Below are 17,564 nucleotides of genomic sequence, written 5' to 3'. Positions count from 1 at the left end.
TCTGACTGTGCTCAATTATAAACTATATCATCACTTCAGTTTATGCATTCAGGGTGGCCTTTCCCAAGGAATACCAAAAACCATGTTATGCTTCACACTGTCATCTCATATTATATATATCGTTTACACTACTATCTTTGACATGTGCACATGAACCACTTGTTTTAACAAATGTCAGCAAGGGGTGACTGATTGGAAGGTAAAAAGCACTATAAAAAATTGTAAAAAAAACTCTCTAAGGAAATAAAGTCACTACACAAGTGTTAAGTGGTTTTTTTTTTCTTTTTATTGTAACTATTTCCATTTGAATGCAGCGATGAGATTCCTTTTGCAAGTAGAGCAAATAGAGAAATAACAAACTGATCTTTGGCATTTCAGTTTTCCATTTTAACCACAGCCCACATCTGTAGTCAGCACACCCCCTCTGACTGCATCCTTAACTGATTGCAGGAGGAAAGAGGGTTAAATCGCTCTTCAGAGCTTTCATTTGCTGTAGTGACCTAAATGAAACAATCTGGATTGAACCATTAATCACCGGTGACTGTTTCCAATGAGTTACCTCCCCACGCGCACGCAACTAACAGGCTGTAGCATTGCCTGTGGAAAAACACATCGTTAAAATTAAATAATTGCCTTTCAAATTGTGTGTGTCTGCTGCCCACACAGCTCATTACATATAGCTGACAGTTTTATAAGGGCTTCAAAAGTTAAGAATAATTTTTGGAGGGTACTGAAATAAGTGAACCCTGCAAGCAGCCAGGATGATGAGATGTCGTAGTGTTGTGTTGAATGACATTATGCTGGTGATGATTTGTTTAAGGAAAAAAACCTCAGACAAATTTTAGGGTATTAAAGATGCAGTTACCTCAGGATGACAAACTACATTAAACCTGATAGTTTTGCTGCACAGTTTTAACTTCAAGATACTTTGCTTTAAAATGCACTTAATCTAAACTTTGTTTTACTAAAACTGAAGAGCATCTTGGCATAATGATTCAGAGGAACCTCCACTGGCACATCCTTTTCTGTTCAAACAAAGAATTTAGTCCCTCACTTATCAGTCTTTTTTTTTATGCCATAAATCAAAGGAAAGATAAAAAAGAAAAAGAGAACTCTTCGTTTACAATCAGACTCCTTGTTTTCTTAGTTAGCGTCCTGTGCCAAAAGAAAATGTTCAGTCTTTGTTCAGCTTTGGCCGCTCAGACAGATGGCTGGTGACAATCTTTACTTGGTCTGAAAAAATGGAGGACCTGTTTTCAAGCAGAACGTACGTGTGTGTGTTTGTGTCTGTGTGTGTGTGTGTGTGTGCGCGTGCACGCATGCGCATGTGCCCGTGTGCACGCACACATGTGTAAAGCATATTGTGTGCTTTGTAGGTTTCTGGTACTGCTGAAGTCTGGCAACGTTTGTGTTAGTGATTAGGTCTCAATCCAGAGCCAATAGCGGTTGGGTGTTTTCATTTTCACCTTGATCCTCGTGTTTCAATGTGCCAGCTTCCACCACCGACTGAGATCTAAAAACAAAAGTGCACAAATAATAGGTTAGAGATATTAATATAATACCCTTGTTTTATCATAATCCTGTCATGTCTACATTTTTATTATGTTCAAAACAATGCATAGGTATTTGTTTTTTAACTAAAAATCATTTCAAATAAAAAATTTGAAAACATATGTTATAGAAATACAACTGGTTTCTTAAAAGATTTAAATTGTTCCATATTTTAAATATTTAACACTTACATAAACATGCTGTATATCCAAGCTAAAGATCTTCACCTGAGGTAAGGATGTAGATGCTTAGTGTCTTTTTGGACAAGGCCATAAGACCTGGACTCTATAACACTGCATGGACCTACTCATGTTAGGTAAGTTACTGGTGTGCATGGATGCATACAGTTCTGAGACTGAACTCATTTTCACAAAGCACCTTGAGTTTGGTAAGTAAGATAATCCTGGTAGGAGGGAGCTGCTGTGTCTTGTCCAAAGTCACACAGGGAATCAGAAACAAAATAAGAATTCTGCAGTTCCTGACTCCCAGTTTGTGCCAGTTTAGATCAGAAGGCTAGCTCATGTTCCAAACCCAATAAATCCTTGATCTCACCAGTAATACAAACAGTAAGGTACCAGCTAAACTAGCACGCTTTCTGATGTGCATTCACCTTATTAGGGATATAGGTAGTAGCCATGTTGTTCTGAGACAAAAAGAAATGCAAAAATCTAGAACTCTTGGTTCCAAAATGATTAGACCAATTGAGAAATTGCAAAAAATAATAATAATAATAAATCTTTTTCTGCAAGCTTTTGGGCTCATACGTACACTTCATGAGGCTCAGGGGAAGTTCAAGATGGTAAAAAGTCCCCATATGGAAGAAATCCTGCTTGATCTACACAACAAAGAGCAAGCTCACAAAGAAACTCCTGTGGACCCAGAGAGACAGTTTTTTAGCTTCTGCTTCATCTGTGCAAAAATAAAGTTTATTTCCTACATATGGAGACTTTTTACCATCTTGAACTTTCCCTGAGCCTGATGAAGGGCATATGAGCCTAAAAGCCTGCAGAAAAAGATTTTTTTTTGGTTGCAGTTTCTCAGTTGGTCTAATAAAAGGTATAATTTGGAACCAAGAGTTCTAGATTTCTGCATCATAAATCCAAGGTATTTACATGCTAATCAGTAATGTGATCCTTAATAACGTTACCCAGGATTATTGCCAGTTCATTACACTGCACTTCATATTTCTAGGACCTGGTCTTGTAGTTGCGATAACTTGTTTGAACACTAGCTGTCTCACAGGACAAAATACCATTTATTTATTCATTAGAATAGTTCCTTCAGTGTATAATAGACTACTACCAACAGCAGATGCATCTTAATCAGGGTTGAATACCATGACTGTGAATACGTTACTCAGTTCCTCAGGTTTCTAACTCTCTATCTCTAAGTTCTAAACTTGCACAAAAAACAAATACAAGGACCATAAACAACAAACCCCAGTTACATTCCAGATTTACTAATTTATAGAAACCAGATCCTTACTGTGAAGCTATTTGTTAAGTTTTGCAAAAGAAATATATTTCCACTGTACACAATTCACCTTGATTTGATGTAGGAAATCTATATCAGATCACCTTATTATAGAAATGGCCAAACATTTGATTTTTGAGTTCAGAAATTGATGCAAGACATATTTGAATAAGAACACACACAACCTTCCATTTTTTTTCTATGCACAGGCAGTCCTCAACTTACAGCATTTTGAGTTACGTTTATGAACTGAAACCCTGTTTCAACTTTCTGATGTCAGTTTGAACTTTACAATACTTGATCCGATGCCACGCCATGCCAGCAAACAAGTTTACTGTATCATCCATCTCCCTGGAGGACATCTGTCCATACTTCTCTGGACACTTTCTTTAAGAAAACAGACAAGTCTCCAGAAAGACATGCAGCCAAGACTCCTGAGAAGACTCCAGCCAAGAACCCTTCAAAAAGTCCAACCAAGTCACCCCAAAGAAGTCCCTCCAAATCAATATGATTGCTATTTACAATATAAATAGATTGATGTAGCTATATTACTCATCTATAATTGATTGAGTACAAAATTCTGGGTTATTTTTGGTGAAAACAGGGTATCAGGGTTTGGTTCAGGAACCAATCCCCCATTTATAACATTGTTTCCTACCGGAAAATTGGTTCCAAGTTACAACCTTTTGACTTACAACGTGGTTTTCAGGAACCAGCTGTGTCATAAGTCTGAGGACTGCTTGTGTTTTTATAAATATTCCAATCCCCCTACTCTAATATACTTTAATTGAAGGAAGAGAAACTAAGGGGAAAGATAGTCTCTCCATCAGTGCCTTCCTCTGAAGAGCGAGGTTTATGCCTTTAGTGGTTGCAATTAAAAATAAATAAATTTTGTTGACATATCACAGGTAGATCCTGTTCTAAGTATAATTTTAAAATATGTCAATTACCAACAACTGGCTACCACTGGGCATCTCTGTTCATATCTCATTCTTTCTCCCTATTTGAGTACTAATTCTGTAGCAGTTATAGGCCTAAGCACCCCTTTGCATCTTTCCCAATCTCATCACCTTGCCTTCTTTCACATGGGCCTGCCCTCTTTATCACAGAAGCAAAGGCGCTTTGGATACAGATTGCTCATTCTTGCCTTGGATGATGAAACAAATGCATGAAAAGCTCAGCTACCTGGTATAAGTACAGGGAAAATTATAACAGGATAGTAATAATGAAATTCCTCAATCTACTGGAAGGTCAGATCAATCCTCAAGACAGTGCAAGTACTCCAGCTACATTCTGGAAGGAGAGTTGTAACTCATACTTATCCATATTAGGGCTGTGCAAAACAGCACCATTTTGTTTCAACTTCCATTTCGCCATTTCAAAGGGACAGTGTTTCATTTTGTTTCATTTCAAAACACTGTTCCGTTTCACTTTGTCAAAACTATTTCGACATGTATCAACGTTTCACCCATAGGCTATAATGGGGAATCATGAAAATGCCTAAAACATTGTCATTTCTTGCCTGATTCAGCTGAAAAATGCAGGGATGGTAGTCCCTTCTGAAGGCATGAAGCCTGCGAACTTTCAAGGAGATAAGTAAAGAGGTTTCTGGGAAACTGCACCTCAAACTGTTCAAAGCAAAACTCGTGACACTTGCCAGCAGTGGCAGTCTCCTCTCATCCCACATGCAGCTCTGGGGGCCTGCACCCCCAGGAGGGCTGTAGGGCTATGCCAGACTCCTTCCAGGGGTGCATACCTCTGGATCTGCATGCCAGATGAGAGGAGGCTGCTGCTGCCGCCTGGGACTGGTGCTAGGTACAGCCTGCACCCAGCGCTGGGGAAGATTGTGCTGCTGCTGGTTCCTGGCGGCAATGGCAGCCTTCTGTCATACAGCATGCATATCTGGGGGCCCGCACCCCCGGAAGGAGTCCGGCACAGCCCTGCAGCCCTCCTGGGGGTGTGGGCCCCCAGATCTGTGCGCCAGATGACAGGAGGCTGCCGCCTGGAACCAGCACTGAAGCCAAGTAAGCCTGGCTTCAAAACTTGAAACATTTTGAAACTCAAAAATTTTTGAGTGCCCTCGTTTCGTTTCAAAGTTGTCTCAAAGCCTTTTGTTTCATTTCAGTTTTGCTGTTTTGAGCTCAAAATGTATTGAAACAGCTTTGAAATGAAACACCTGGCAAAATTTAGCACAGTCCTAATGCATATATAATCTTGCACTCATTAGCTAGTCCTTCACCCCTTCCCTGCCCACCTTCAGATGGAATTAAAATAGTCTGAATGTGTATAGACAGGCTACAAGTCATAATATGCAAATCCACAAAATACACTGCAGTGCACAAATACCAGGCCACTGTCTTGAAACAATTACAATGCCCAGCCTATCTGAACGATATAGAAAGGAATTGAACCTCAGTATGACCTGCTGTCCAAAGCTCTGACAACAATTATCTCTCCATTTTTCCCTTTTGTGTTCATTAGAATCAGCTTGGCATCTCTCCTAAAATAAACATTTCAGCCCTTTCTCCTGGGCTATCTAATACTTGAATCCAGTTTAGTCCAAAAGACAGGGTACTGATTTAAACAATCAGCGTGGCTCTCCTGATCTCGATAGCAACAATCACAACAACAAAAACCTGCCCTCATGTCCAGATTTTCCCTTTCCAAACACCGACTTCTGTTTGCAGGTGTTTGGGCATTGCTTTTTTTTGTCTTCATTTTTATTTTTGTTTAAAAGAGGAAAGAGTTAGAAAAGAAACAATGAAATAGCTGTTGATTGTGAATTCTCAGTGAAATTAAAAAGTACATTTCTCATGGATATGGGTTCTGGTAGGTATCTGTGGTCTGTATTTTCCTCAGAAATGAATGTTGTTATTTTATACCATTGAGAATCTGGTTCATAATGTACGAGCTTTGGCACTGGGGCCAGGAAAAAGGTGTTTGCCCTTTTGGTTATATAATATTAATTGGTGGAATTTATTGGTGTTTTAAATATACTTTAAATATATTCTGTACTATACTTTAAATATATTCTGTTACTGCCTCATTACAGTGAGTTGCCATCGTCTACTATAAGCCTGGGTATAAGATTCTTCTGCCTGTCACATATGATAATACTGTGTGGCTGTGAAAGCCAATTCAACTAAAATGAAAGCCTACTTGAAAAGTGTGAAACTTGCTTCCTTGGCTCTGCTGCAAAGTTGTTTTCATATAACTAATGAATGAACACAATCCCTGATGTTTCAGTTGTACACAAATTGATTGAAAGTTTAAGGATTTTGTATGCCAAATGTAATATTAAGTCCAGGCCTCTAAGGTAATTTTGGTTCTTAAAAGTGCTAACAAACGGGAAAGTGAATTAGTATCTTCCTCACGGCTGGTCTAGACCAAAACCTACATTGCAACTGGATCATAATAGCCTCTGAATTAAGTGGGACACAAATTCTCAAAGGTCTTTTGGCATCTAAATATTATTGATTTCTTCACTGAAAAAAATGTTTAGATACCTGATTATGTCAGGTGCCTAAATATTTTGAAGGGCTTAAGTAACTTACAGCTCCTAAAGCCTAAGAGCCATACATGTGAAAGCCAATTTTAGCCATCTTGATTTTCAATATTAAGTGGGCAGTTTGAAATTTTGCTTTTTTGGTGGATGATTTATAAGATAACTTCATTAAATTCAAGAACAGTTTAGATATTATCATATTTAAGAATGTCCTACTTAGTGAAAAGCACAAGTATAGTTCATATGCATGCATGTTCAGTGTTTATGTATTTAGCTAGTGACAAAGTCAGAAGTGCTGCAAGAGTCAGGAGCTAGAGGTGAATTTAGATTCCCTTCACCTGCTTACACCTGTTCTATATTCATGTCTACTTTTGTCTAACTGGTGTTCCAAAAAGTCAGAAGAAAGTGTAAATTGCAGTCATATGATGACTGTTCTTGCTTTCATCTTTTAGTCCAAATGCATGCAAAGTAAATCTTTTTAGACTCCTTTACAGATTGGCAGAGAAATATTAAAGTAGCTCTACCAGAGTAAAATTAAATGCAAGGAAACTCATACCATGGTTTGCATCATTTCTGACTGTGGATTCTGTGGCCCAGTTTATAAGACTTATGTAGTTGCCATTTTAACTATGTATGAATGGGATTTTTTATTTCAACAAAAGGTGAATTGTAACAGAAGGCAACATTCCTAGGGACAGACCTACAACTGAATTGAATTCAATGGAGCTGCACTATTTTATGCTAGCTAAGGATCTGGCTTTAAGTCTTGTCAGCAGCTATGTTTTCACTTCATTGATTTACTCAGAGTAGTCAGATAGCCTATCTGTTAATTATGTATGGGTGTCATATCACAGATACTGCAAAACAGCTTGAATATTTTAAAATGTATAGGATCCATGGACAGAACACAGGTAAATAATACAAATACACTCAGAAGTAGTGGGGGATGAACTAGCTGAAATTGAGGTGATAATTGCAGTTGAGGGATGAATAGTTCATGGAACCAGTATCACAATGACAGATGGACAAACTTCTCTTATGCATTTAGGCAGACAGGGTTCTTTGGGTAGATGTGATATCTTTTATTAGACCAACTAAATGGTTAGAAAAATTGTTCTTTGCAAGCTTTCCAGCACAAACAAAAGTTTGCAAAAAACAGTTTTTCCAACTATTTAGTTGGTCTAATAAAAAATATCACATCTACCCAAAAAACCTTGTCTGCCTATGTCCTTAGACCAACATGGCCACAACCAACAACCCTTATGTATTTATGCTTTCCCTTTCCCAAGTGTGCTTTCTCTGTTAAAGAAGAGAACTTATGCAAGTTCTCAGCCATTGTGTGGATGTTTCCTAGTGAGCATTTTGATCAACTTCAGTTAAAATAACAGATTTCCTATGCATGCAGTTGTTCTCTAGTAAATTTACTTCTTGTGAATGTGGCAATGAAGACCTCTGTTTATCCAGGGCAAAAGGGGCAGTGATAATGTAAGTGTCACTCTACCTACTGTGAGTCCACTCTATCAGGAGAGCAGTTCCTTTTCCATGCCCCTTAAATCCTTAGTCTCCCTAATGAGACCAGCATCAAGAATCCTAACTGTGATAGTGGCTAGGGACAGAAGTTACATATAAACTGGTTTAAGTGATCAGAAACTGGTTTAGACCTGTAACAGAAGCTCAGTACACATAAATCAGTTTCAAAATGGCTGAAACCAGTTTAAGATAAACGTGGTTGAATGTAGTATCAGACTTAACTAATTTGGGTTAAACTGGTTTATGAAACTTCTGTCCCAGATCCCTTCCTGGTTCAAGTTAAATCACAGTCTCCCAGCATACTTTCCAACCCTGGGCTATCCCTGCCCCTCTGCTCACTAGCTGGACCAGTGAGGGCTGACTGACTGGGGGGGGGAAGGGAGGGGCAAGGTGGTGCAAGCCTGGCTGGAGATGCAGGGACGAAACCCCGTGTCCCCCCCCACCCCCATCCAAGCCCGCTCCCCACTTCCCTCCTACCGCTTGGGGTCCAGGCCCGCTCCCCCTTTCCCCACCGCAGCAGCAGGAGAAGGGGAGGAGTGGGCCTGGGCCTAATGCGGGAGGTGTGGGGGAGGCCTTGGCCTGAGGATGGGGAGAAGCCAGCCTGCCATGGTGGGGGTGGGGGGCAGTGAGCCTGAGCCAGCGTGGCAGTCGGGGGGGATAGGAGGAGTGCATTCAGGGCTGACATGGGGGAGGAGTGGGTCTGTGCCCAAAGGGGGGAGGAGGCCAGCTCCTCCCCTTCCCTCACTGCTGCTGTGATGGGCCTGGCCCATTGCTCCATGCCGCAGTGCCACGGTGGGCCGGCTCCTCCCCCCCCTCAGGCTTGCTCCTCCCCCCACGTGTGTCAGGCCCAGGCCCACACCTCCCCTCCCCCCACCGCCATTGAGTTGGCCCAGGCTCACTCTTTGTTCACTTGCCCCACTGCCACGGTACCCCCCGCTCCTTCCCACCCATGCTGGCCCTGCAGGCAGCAACGACAGAAGGGGGGAAGGAAGGCCAAAGCCAGTGCCAGTGGCATTGCCCCCCCCATGGCATCCTGACCCTGCTCGCCCCTGTCCCACCGCCTTCATCTCCAAGGAGCAAGGGGGGAGGAGTGAGGCCAGCTCCAGTGGCCTTGCCCCCCCCTTCCACTCCACTGTTGCCATTGATACCAGGGAGCAGGGCTGGGGAGCCAGGCCAGCTGTGCTGGCCTTGCCTCCCCCTCCATCCCCTGTGTTCTCACCATCATGGTGGTGCTCCGCCGTGCCACCACCTTTTGCCCCAATGCTGTATTTGCACTCTGATTGGTTGTTTCAGCCAGGCAATCACAGTGCTAATAAAGCGTTATGGACAGCCAGACAGACAGATTAAGGTTTTTATAATGTTAGACTCCTGATTCTGTTCCAAAGTATTTATTGCTAGGCTTTATGATAGGTGTCATTCCAGTCTTGCTAAAGTAGTGTGCTCAGTATTTTGCATGCACCAGGTCACAATTAACTGCCTAAACTGAAAACCTTAGCTCTGTGCCAGCATACATGCCTGCTGTAGTGTCAAGGGAGGGTTAGAGGACTGAAACACTGAATTTTATCTGTTTCCACTGAAGAGAATGGACATTTTGCTGTTGACTTTACTAGGCAGATCCATATCCGCTTTGCATTGTTCTGGGGAAAGAAAGGAATCCTGAATGATTGTCAGAACCACGTTTACCGAACTTCCCTGCCTCCATTGATAACCTCATTGAGATTCATGAACCTTTTGTGGAAACTGAACATTAAGTTCCAAACCCACAGTTGGTAGGGCTGAATAATCCAACATCCATTTCAGGTAGTGCTGGTGACTCACCCCACTTTAACACCATCCAAACATCAATTGGATTTAGAACATATGAATCATGTTCCTGATGAAATTACCTGACATTATTGCTGAATTCAAAAATCTATAAAAGCACAAGGGTATTCAGAGCAAAATAATACACTGCTTTCTTAAAATCAACTGTTCTAAAACAGATATTAGCTTAGTTTCCATTTAGGGTCAGTTAATGCGGTAAATTAATACATTGTCTAGGATTTTGAAGAAGTCAGTTCTAAATCTAATGGATATATTCTTCTCTAGAATAGTGTTAAAGGTATTTATTCTAGTGCTACAGAATTAGCAATATTCCACTTAACAATGCCTTGAAACTTTTCCTGTACTGAGTCAGTTTTCCTCACCTATAATCAATGAAGGTTCAAAGGCTCTAGCAAGCCTGTGTTGCTGGAGTCTAACATGTAACCTTGCAGTGTCTCTCTGAATCTGTCCATAATCATCAGGTGAGCAGACAAGACACAATTTATACCATAAAAAGATCAGGATGAGGCAGGTTTTGCAGTCTAGGAGCCATGTGTGGCTCTGTGACAGGTTGTGCATCTCTTCTTTAAAGAACGGGACTAAATGGAAGTTACATACAGAATTTGCTTGCACTTTGGCAGCATCATGCTTTTACTATGCAAGGATTATGCAGGCCATATTATGCATGGAAACAGTGGGTGGTAGGAGACAGTATGGTGGAAAACAATCTTTCTGTCTCAAGTATTTTTGTAATTTCAGAAGTTCTTCCTGTTCCACACTAGAACAAACCCTAAGGCCTTTCATTATTTTCAGTGGACAGAGAAGCTCTTCCCAGAAAATGATCTGGTGGCTCTCTTCAGGAATATGGGATAGCCAAGTTCATGTCCCATAAACTTGAACTGTTTCCACAGGAGAGGTGGAGTGGGCAGCCAACAGCCTGGGCAGGGCAACCAACATCCTGATGGTTAGTGCTATCTTCTGGGATGTAGAAGACCTGAGCAAAAATCAGGCAGAGCATGGAGTACCTTCATCAGCAAATTATTGGCTGTTCTTGGGGGGCAGGTGTATGTAACTCTCTGTCTCTGACCAGCCATTGCACTCTCTCTCAAGAAACTCTTGTCACTGAACCTGACACATTCTTGCAGCTAGCTTGGGAGCCAGTGAATATGCTTTAATAATGAGAAACCATTTTTACAAAGAAAAATTTAGGGGTAGAACAGTGGTTCTACCAACCAGTCAATCTTGATCTACCGGTCAAACATGGAACCTCTGACCATCAATCTCAGTCTTTCAGAGGCTCCACAATTGGGAGTGCTAGGACACATGTGGCTGGGCTGGGCCATGCCCCATGCTGCCCAGGCTGGGCTGGGTGAGTAGGGTCAGAGCCCAGGCAGCTTGCCTGGGAGGTGAGCGGGGAGCAGGGCTGACGGGGGTGGGGGCTGAGGGTGGGGCAGGTGGTTGCCAAGAAGTGATCTTCACCCTAAAAAGGTTGGAGACCACTGAGATAAAAGAATGAAATTGCAGGAGTGGCTGGGAGAAATAGGGGCAGAAGGCCTTCCCACTGATTTGTTTCCATGGGACTGGGATAAAGTAGCATCTGTGGGAGTAGAGAGATAGTAGGAAGGATCCCCTGCCTCCTGAATGAGACAGCTGCAGCAACAGAAGTAGCAGCAGCAGTAGCTGGAAGTTGTAAAGACAAGCATTCCTTAGATCTGCTTCCTGCCATCACATGCTTCTGTACACCCATTCACACCGCCATTTGAAATGCACTCTGCTGCTGTTTGGGCTTTTCAGTGTGATAGGTAGAAGAGCATTGAGTGCGAAAGGCCTAGAGTAATTGATTAACTGGTAAATACATTCAGATACAGTTTCCAGTCCCACAGACATACCTGTGCTTATATACTGAAAACAATCAAAAAGGAATCAGTGGTCTTCCAGAGGCTAGATGGCCCATCAGGCTTGCATGGGTGCCATACCTGTTTCTGAAGGCAGTGACATACACGTGAGTGTCTCAGTACCTGGTATACACTACAGAATCAAATGCAAATGGATGATTCCTATCACTGGCTCCCTGTCCACATCTGCATTTCTAATGTGCCCATCACTGTACCATATAGGTAGCACTTATAAAAACAAAAGAGTTCTCTTGTATTCTCTCAATAGCAGCTAAACTATACATACACCCTTCCCTTACCTCACCATTGGTGTCTATCTTCCACAAGAACTATTATTTACATCCTCTTGCTTCTCTAATTGCAGAGAATGGCCTCAGGAAAAATACAGGGAAGGGATGTATCTTGCAGTGTATTCATCAGTGACAAGCCTTGTACTCCTCCTGCTCTGGCTATAGGGGATTCCACAGTTGAATCTGTGCTATAGGGGATTCCACAGCCTGATTGGCAGCATGAATATTTTCATTCATAACTTGGTTAGTTACAGAGCTAAATGCAATAATTTCCCTACCTATGGGAAGACAGATATGCCTTAAAGTGATATCATGTTTTGAAAATCTGGCTGCCTATCCTTCCCCAGAAAGGAGATACAATGGAAACATGCAGACTCTACATTTACTCATTAGGGCTGTGCGAGGCTTCAGACAGAGCTTCGGATCCAGAGAAGCTTTGGATGCTTCGGCATCTGAAACAGCATGTCCAAATCAAAATGCTGGCTTCTTTAGGCTTTCTGAAGCAGTTCGGAGCCTCCAAAGCACTTTGGGAAAGCTTCAGAGCTGCTTTGGAGATCCGACCGTAGGGTATAATGGGGAAACAATGAAATATCTATGAAATAACTTTGTTATTTTTTTGTCTGATTTGGATGAAATTTGCAGGGATTATAGTCTCTTCTGAGAGCATGAAGTCTTCCATGTTTCAAGAAGATAAGTGCAGGGGTTTGGGGGGAACTGTACCCCAAATTCTTGAAAGCAAAATTCGTGTCACATGTATATGTTACACCACAGGGGGGTGAAAACTGCAGGGGTAGTAGCCCCTGGTGAGGCCACAAAGCCTGTCAAGTTTGAAGAAGACTGGTTCAGAGGTTTGGGGGGAACTGCACCTCAAGCTGCTGACATGCAAAATTCGTGACATGGGTGACATTGTGTGTGTTAAGGCACAGCAGGGTGAAAGCTGCAGGGATGCTAGCCCCTGCTGTGGCCACAAAGTCTACCAGTTGTTGAGGAGATTGGTGCAGGGGGGTTCTGGGGCCCTGCACCCCTAGCTGCTGACAAACAAAACTCGTGACATGGGTGCTTGTGCAACTGACAGATGTGACATGAGTTTTGCTTTCAAGAATTTGGGGTACAGTTCCCCCCAAACCCCTGCACTGATCTTCTTGAAACCTGGTAGACTTCATGCTTCAGAGGCTAACATCCCTACAAGCTGCATCCAAATCAGACAAAAAATAAAATTATAGATCTTTCATTGATTCCCCATTATACCCTATGGCCAGACCTCTGAGGCAGCTCTGAAGCTTCGGAGCCACTTTGACCAGATCAAAGCAGAAACTGGGTCCAGAGATCTGGATCAGATCACTGCTGACTCACACAGGCCTTTTACTCATTTATTCTCTTTCAAAACACCAAGTAGAGATTACATTTCATTGTGGTGGACAGTTCAGCTTGCTCCTCTCCAGCAGCCTGCAACATCCTTCACTCCCACTGAAATATGCTCAAACTAAGGCTCTGATTCAGGAAAGCTCCTAAACACCCAATCCAAAGTTCTTTAAACCGAGTGGACTAAATTGAGAACTAATATTTTTCATCTGAGACAGCTGCAGTTTGCATTTCATTGCATGTGTGCTCATCCATAATAAACCCGCTGCTTGCAAACCTTACATTTCTGAATACTATTCCATCACATGGAACTATGGGGCAGTTCAGTTGAATCCCAGAGCTTGTAGCTTTTTTCCCTGTAGAATAAAACTGTCCAACAAATCAGAAGGTGAAAGTGATTTGGGCTTAGGAAGGCTGGAAGTGGGGCTTATCTGCATTTTTGACTCTATAGGGGGCAATAGGTGTGCACCACATGATGAACATTACACCTCTGTGTAAGGTCCCAGTCTGCTGACCTTTATGTAGGCATTTCATAGTAGGTATATGAGTAGTCCCACTAACTTCACTCTAACTAGTCTTTTGGTTCCAAGACTGGTTGAGGCATCTCACTACAGATCCAGAAGTGTGCATTACTTGCTGCTTACTCAAAAAATAAACCCCAAACCCCTACTGCCACTGTTGCAAATGGATACCTGGTCATTCTGTCTAGGTAATCAAGGGGGGTGAATGTGATACTAGCCACACTCCTACAGAGCCACAACAAGCAGGGTTTGTTCCCTAGAAAACCTTGCAGAACACTGGTTGCAGGTGCTGCTGAGCATTGGAAGAGGGGGTTCTGAGACTGGGGGGGTCACAGGGGATGGAGGAGTGTTATCTATGCTGGAGGCTCAAAACAGTCCTTGGTCCTGCTACTGCTGCTGCTGTAGTATGGTCTGTCTTCCCCAGCTGTTACTTCTACAGCAGCCATGTGGTATTGTTACACTGGGCTGCTGCTGCTGGAAGAGCAAGACCATGGGGCTGCTTCTCCTGCTGGGGCACAGAGGCTTTCCAGGGGTGGGGGATATTCTGGAAGCCCTCCTAATTTGGTACCCAGGACTGGTGTCCTGCTTGCCCACTCCAAGTTTTGCTACTGTTTTTGGCTACAGAAACCAATATGCTTTACTTTTGCTAGCCCAGTGGGCCATTTGGGCTTTGAAAGATGTTTGATCTTTTTTTTTATTGTTCTCCTGGCTAACATTAAGCATTTTTGTGTTTTTGAGATTGACAGCTGTATCTGAATCGATTAGCTATACTTACTAGCCAATCAATTACTATGTGCCTTTCTCACAAATTAGCCTCAGCAAATCCCAGTGTGGAAAGAGGAACAAATCCTCACACTCCTGAAGCACGAGTAACGCTCAGATTTGCTCTCACTATTGAAAGCTTCTATGGAAAATACTGTGGTGATTCACTCCACAGTGAAAATATTCTGAAGTCTGGAAAGCCAGCAAAACCCTGCTGTTTCTCTAGCAGGTCAGCCATATTTTTCAAATGGCAGTATTATGTATGGGCATGTACATAAATATCTAGAGAACAGATGGCTTTATGTACCCATGTAATTTTAATGCGAGTGCATAACCTTCAGTCACAAAGTATATAACACATGACTGATTCATTACTCTTTTACTCTAATTTTCTGCTGCTTTTACTACATTTACTTCAGCAGAGTGCTATTTGAATACAGCTGCAGTAAAGTAGTGATGAGCAAACTCACAGGAACTTAAGGCTATGCTTGAAAAGATTTTTGGTTTTCCATTAAAAACCCTCAAACCCACTTCTGTTCCTAGGTTACAATGACTGGCAGCACATCATGACATGCTCACCTTGAAAGCTATCTTTTTCCAATTCACTGCCTCCCCTTTTTTATCCTTCTTTTCTTTCGCTAAAAGCCTGATGTGCTGGAGCCCACACAAGCAGATTTCTAACACAGTGGGGCTGTGGTTTGGGTTAGTGTTTTCCAGGAATGAGAGTTTTCAAGCCTTTTAGACTGGCATGGTGTAACCAATCAATCAGATTGCATTGTGCAAGTCTATTAATTTACTTCTCACCTCCCCTCTGCTCATTTCCCTCTAATTCCTTCCCATTTCACCAGCACCTCAAGGCTGTTCATCTTCCAATTATTCATTGCTTTGGCAGAAAATACTAAGCAGGGAAATGTTTCTTTTTAACTCATGCCAATTAATCTTCTCACTGATAAAGTGTGAGGAACATTTTTTTTTCCCCATCAGGCTTTGCAACCTCTCAGGGGTGGGAGAGAAGATAGTGAGCACTATACATGTCTCAAAAGTGTGCTTCTTTCAGGAGCAAAGAACAGTTTTCCCTCCATTTTGGAGTGTGATGAAGATACACAAATGGATGGGGTAGGACAGAAGTTCATACAATTTACGATAAAAGGGGCCATTTTATAAATGCAGTCATACTGCAGTAAATGCCCATGGGCAACAGGGTCTTGAAAAGTAACTGAAAAGGATTCAATTTACTTTCCCTGCAACACAGATGTAAAACTCCAGAACCCACATCACGTTTTATCCTGAAACAAAAACAACAGAGCCCAAGATCTTGGGCAAAGAGAATAATAATAGTAGACTGCTAGAGTAATTCACTTAATAGCTCTGTGCCTGAGATCCCCAATTTATCTGGGAAAACAATACTTTCTCCCCCACCCTTTGATTTGTCTATCCAAATACAGTCTAAGCACTTCAGGGTGAGGATTACTTTTTCTTTTCTGTGCATGTACAGCATCCATGTGGCCTTGATGCCATCTGTGGTCACTGAATGATGTATTAAAACAAATAAGTATACATTGCATTTATATAACAATTCTTGTCTCAAAATCTACAAGCACCTTGTGGAGCCTTCGATTTGGTATCCCATAATCACCTCTTGGCAAAAGTGGCTAACTGTGTCCTTGACCTCACCACAATCCACTGGCTGGGGAACTGGCTTCACAGTAGGACCCAGGGGGTGGTGGTTGACGGAAATCAATCGTTGTGGTGCACTGAGACCAGTGGGGTCCCTCAAGGCTCTGTCCTAGGGCCTATACTTTTTAACATCTTCATTAATGATGTAGACATTGGTGTCAGAAGTGGACTGGCCAAGTTCGCCAATGACACCAAACTCTGGGGTAAAGCATCCACACCTGAGGACAGGCAGGTGATCCAGGCAGATCTTGACAGGCTCATGAAATGGGCGGACGAGAGCCTGATGGTGTTTAACACTGAAAAATGCAAGGTCCTCCACCTTGGGAGGAAAAATATGTGGCATGCTTATAGGCTCGGCAGTGCTACTCTGGTTAGCACTACAGATGAAAGGGACTTGGGGGTCATGATTGACCACAAGATGAGCGTGAGCCTGCAATGCGATGCTGCAGCTAGTAAAGCGACCAAAACGCTGGCGTGCATCCATAGATGCTTCTCGAGCAAATCCCAGGACTCCATTCTCCCATTGTACTTGGCCTTGGTGAGGACACAGCTGGAGTACTGTGTCCAGTTTTGGGCCCCACAATTCAAAAAGGATGTGGAGAGGCTTGAGAGATTGCAGAGGACAGCCACGTGCATAATCAGAGGTCAGGAAAACAGACCTTATGATGAGGCTGAGAGCCCTGGGACTCTTCAGTGTGGAAAAGTGCAGGCTCAGGGGTGATCTGGTGGCCACCTACAAATTTATCAGGGGTACTCACCAGGATCTGGGGGAACATTTGTTCACCAGAGCACCCCAAGGGATGACAAGGTTGAACGGTCACAAACTCCTCCATGACCATTTCAGGCTGAACATAAGAAAGAACTTCTTTACTGTCCGAGCCCCCAAGGTCTGAAATAGACTTCTGCTGGAGGTGGTTCAAGCACTCACTTTGAACGCCTTCAAGACACATTTGGATATTTTTCTTGCTGGGATCCTATGATCTCTGCTGACTTCCTGCCCCTGGGGCAGAGGGCTGGACTCAATGATCCTTTGGGGTCCCTTCCAACCCTAGTGTCTATGAAATCTATGAGAGTTAGTGAATATTGCCAACTCGTGGTATCTAGGAGCATAGCTGAGGCACAGATGTTTAGTGATGCAAATGTGCAGTGAAAAAGTGGCACAATCAAGGATAAAACACCAGTCCTCTGAGTCAAA

The 17,564-nt window shown here is 42.6% G+C and overlaps 1 protein-coding gene across 1 annotated transcript in view; it reads right to left on the bottom strand.

Moving 5' to 3' along the window:
- Positions 1 to 413: 413 nt before the first annotated feature.
- CLVS1 (clavesin 1) overlaps positions 414 to 17,564 on the bottom strand; it is a 156,295-nt gene continuing 139,144 nt past the window's right edge. Inside the window, exon 6 of the mRNA XM_090040053.1 lies at positions 414 to 1,513. Coding sequence (XP_089896179.1) covers positions 1,426 to 1,513 — 88 coding nt within the window. The 3' untranslated portion in view covers positions 414 to 1,425. The remainder of the gene's footprint in view (positions 1,514 to 17,564) is intronic.

This window comes from Crocodylus siamensis, chromosome 3 (assembly GCF_052110815.1).
Source record: "Crocodylus siamensis isolate JL-2025a chromosome 3, ASM5211081v1, whole genome shotgun sequence".
Taxonomy (NCBI): Eukaryota; Metazoa; Chordata; order Crocodylia; family Crocodylidae; genus Crocodylus; species Crocodylus siamensis.
The sequence above is the reverse complement of the archived record's forward strand: the minus strand, read 5'-3'. Positions and strand labels throughout refer to the sequence as shown.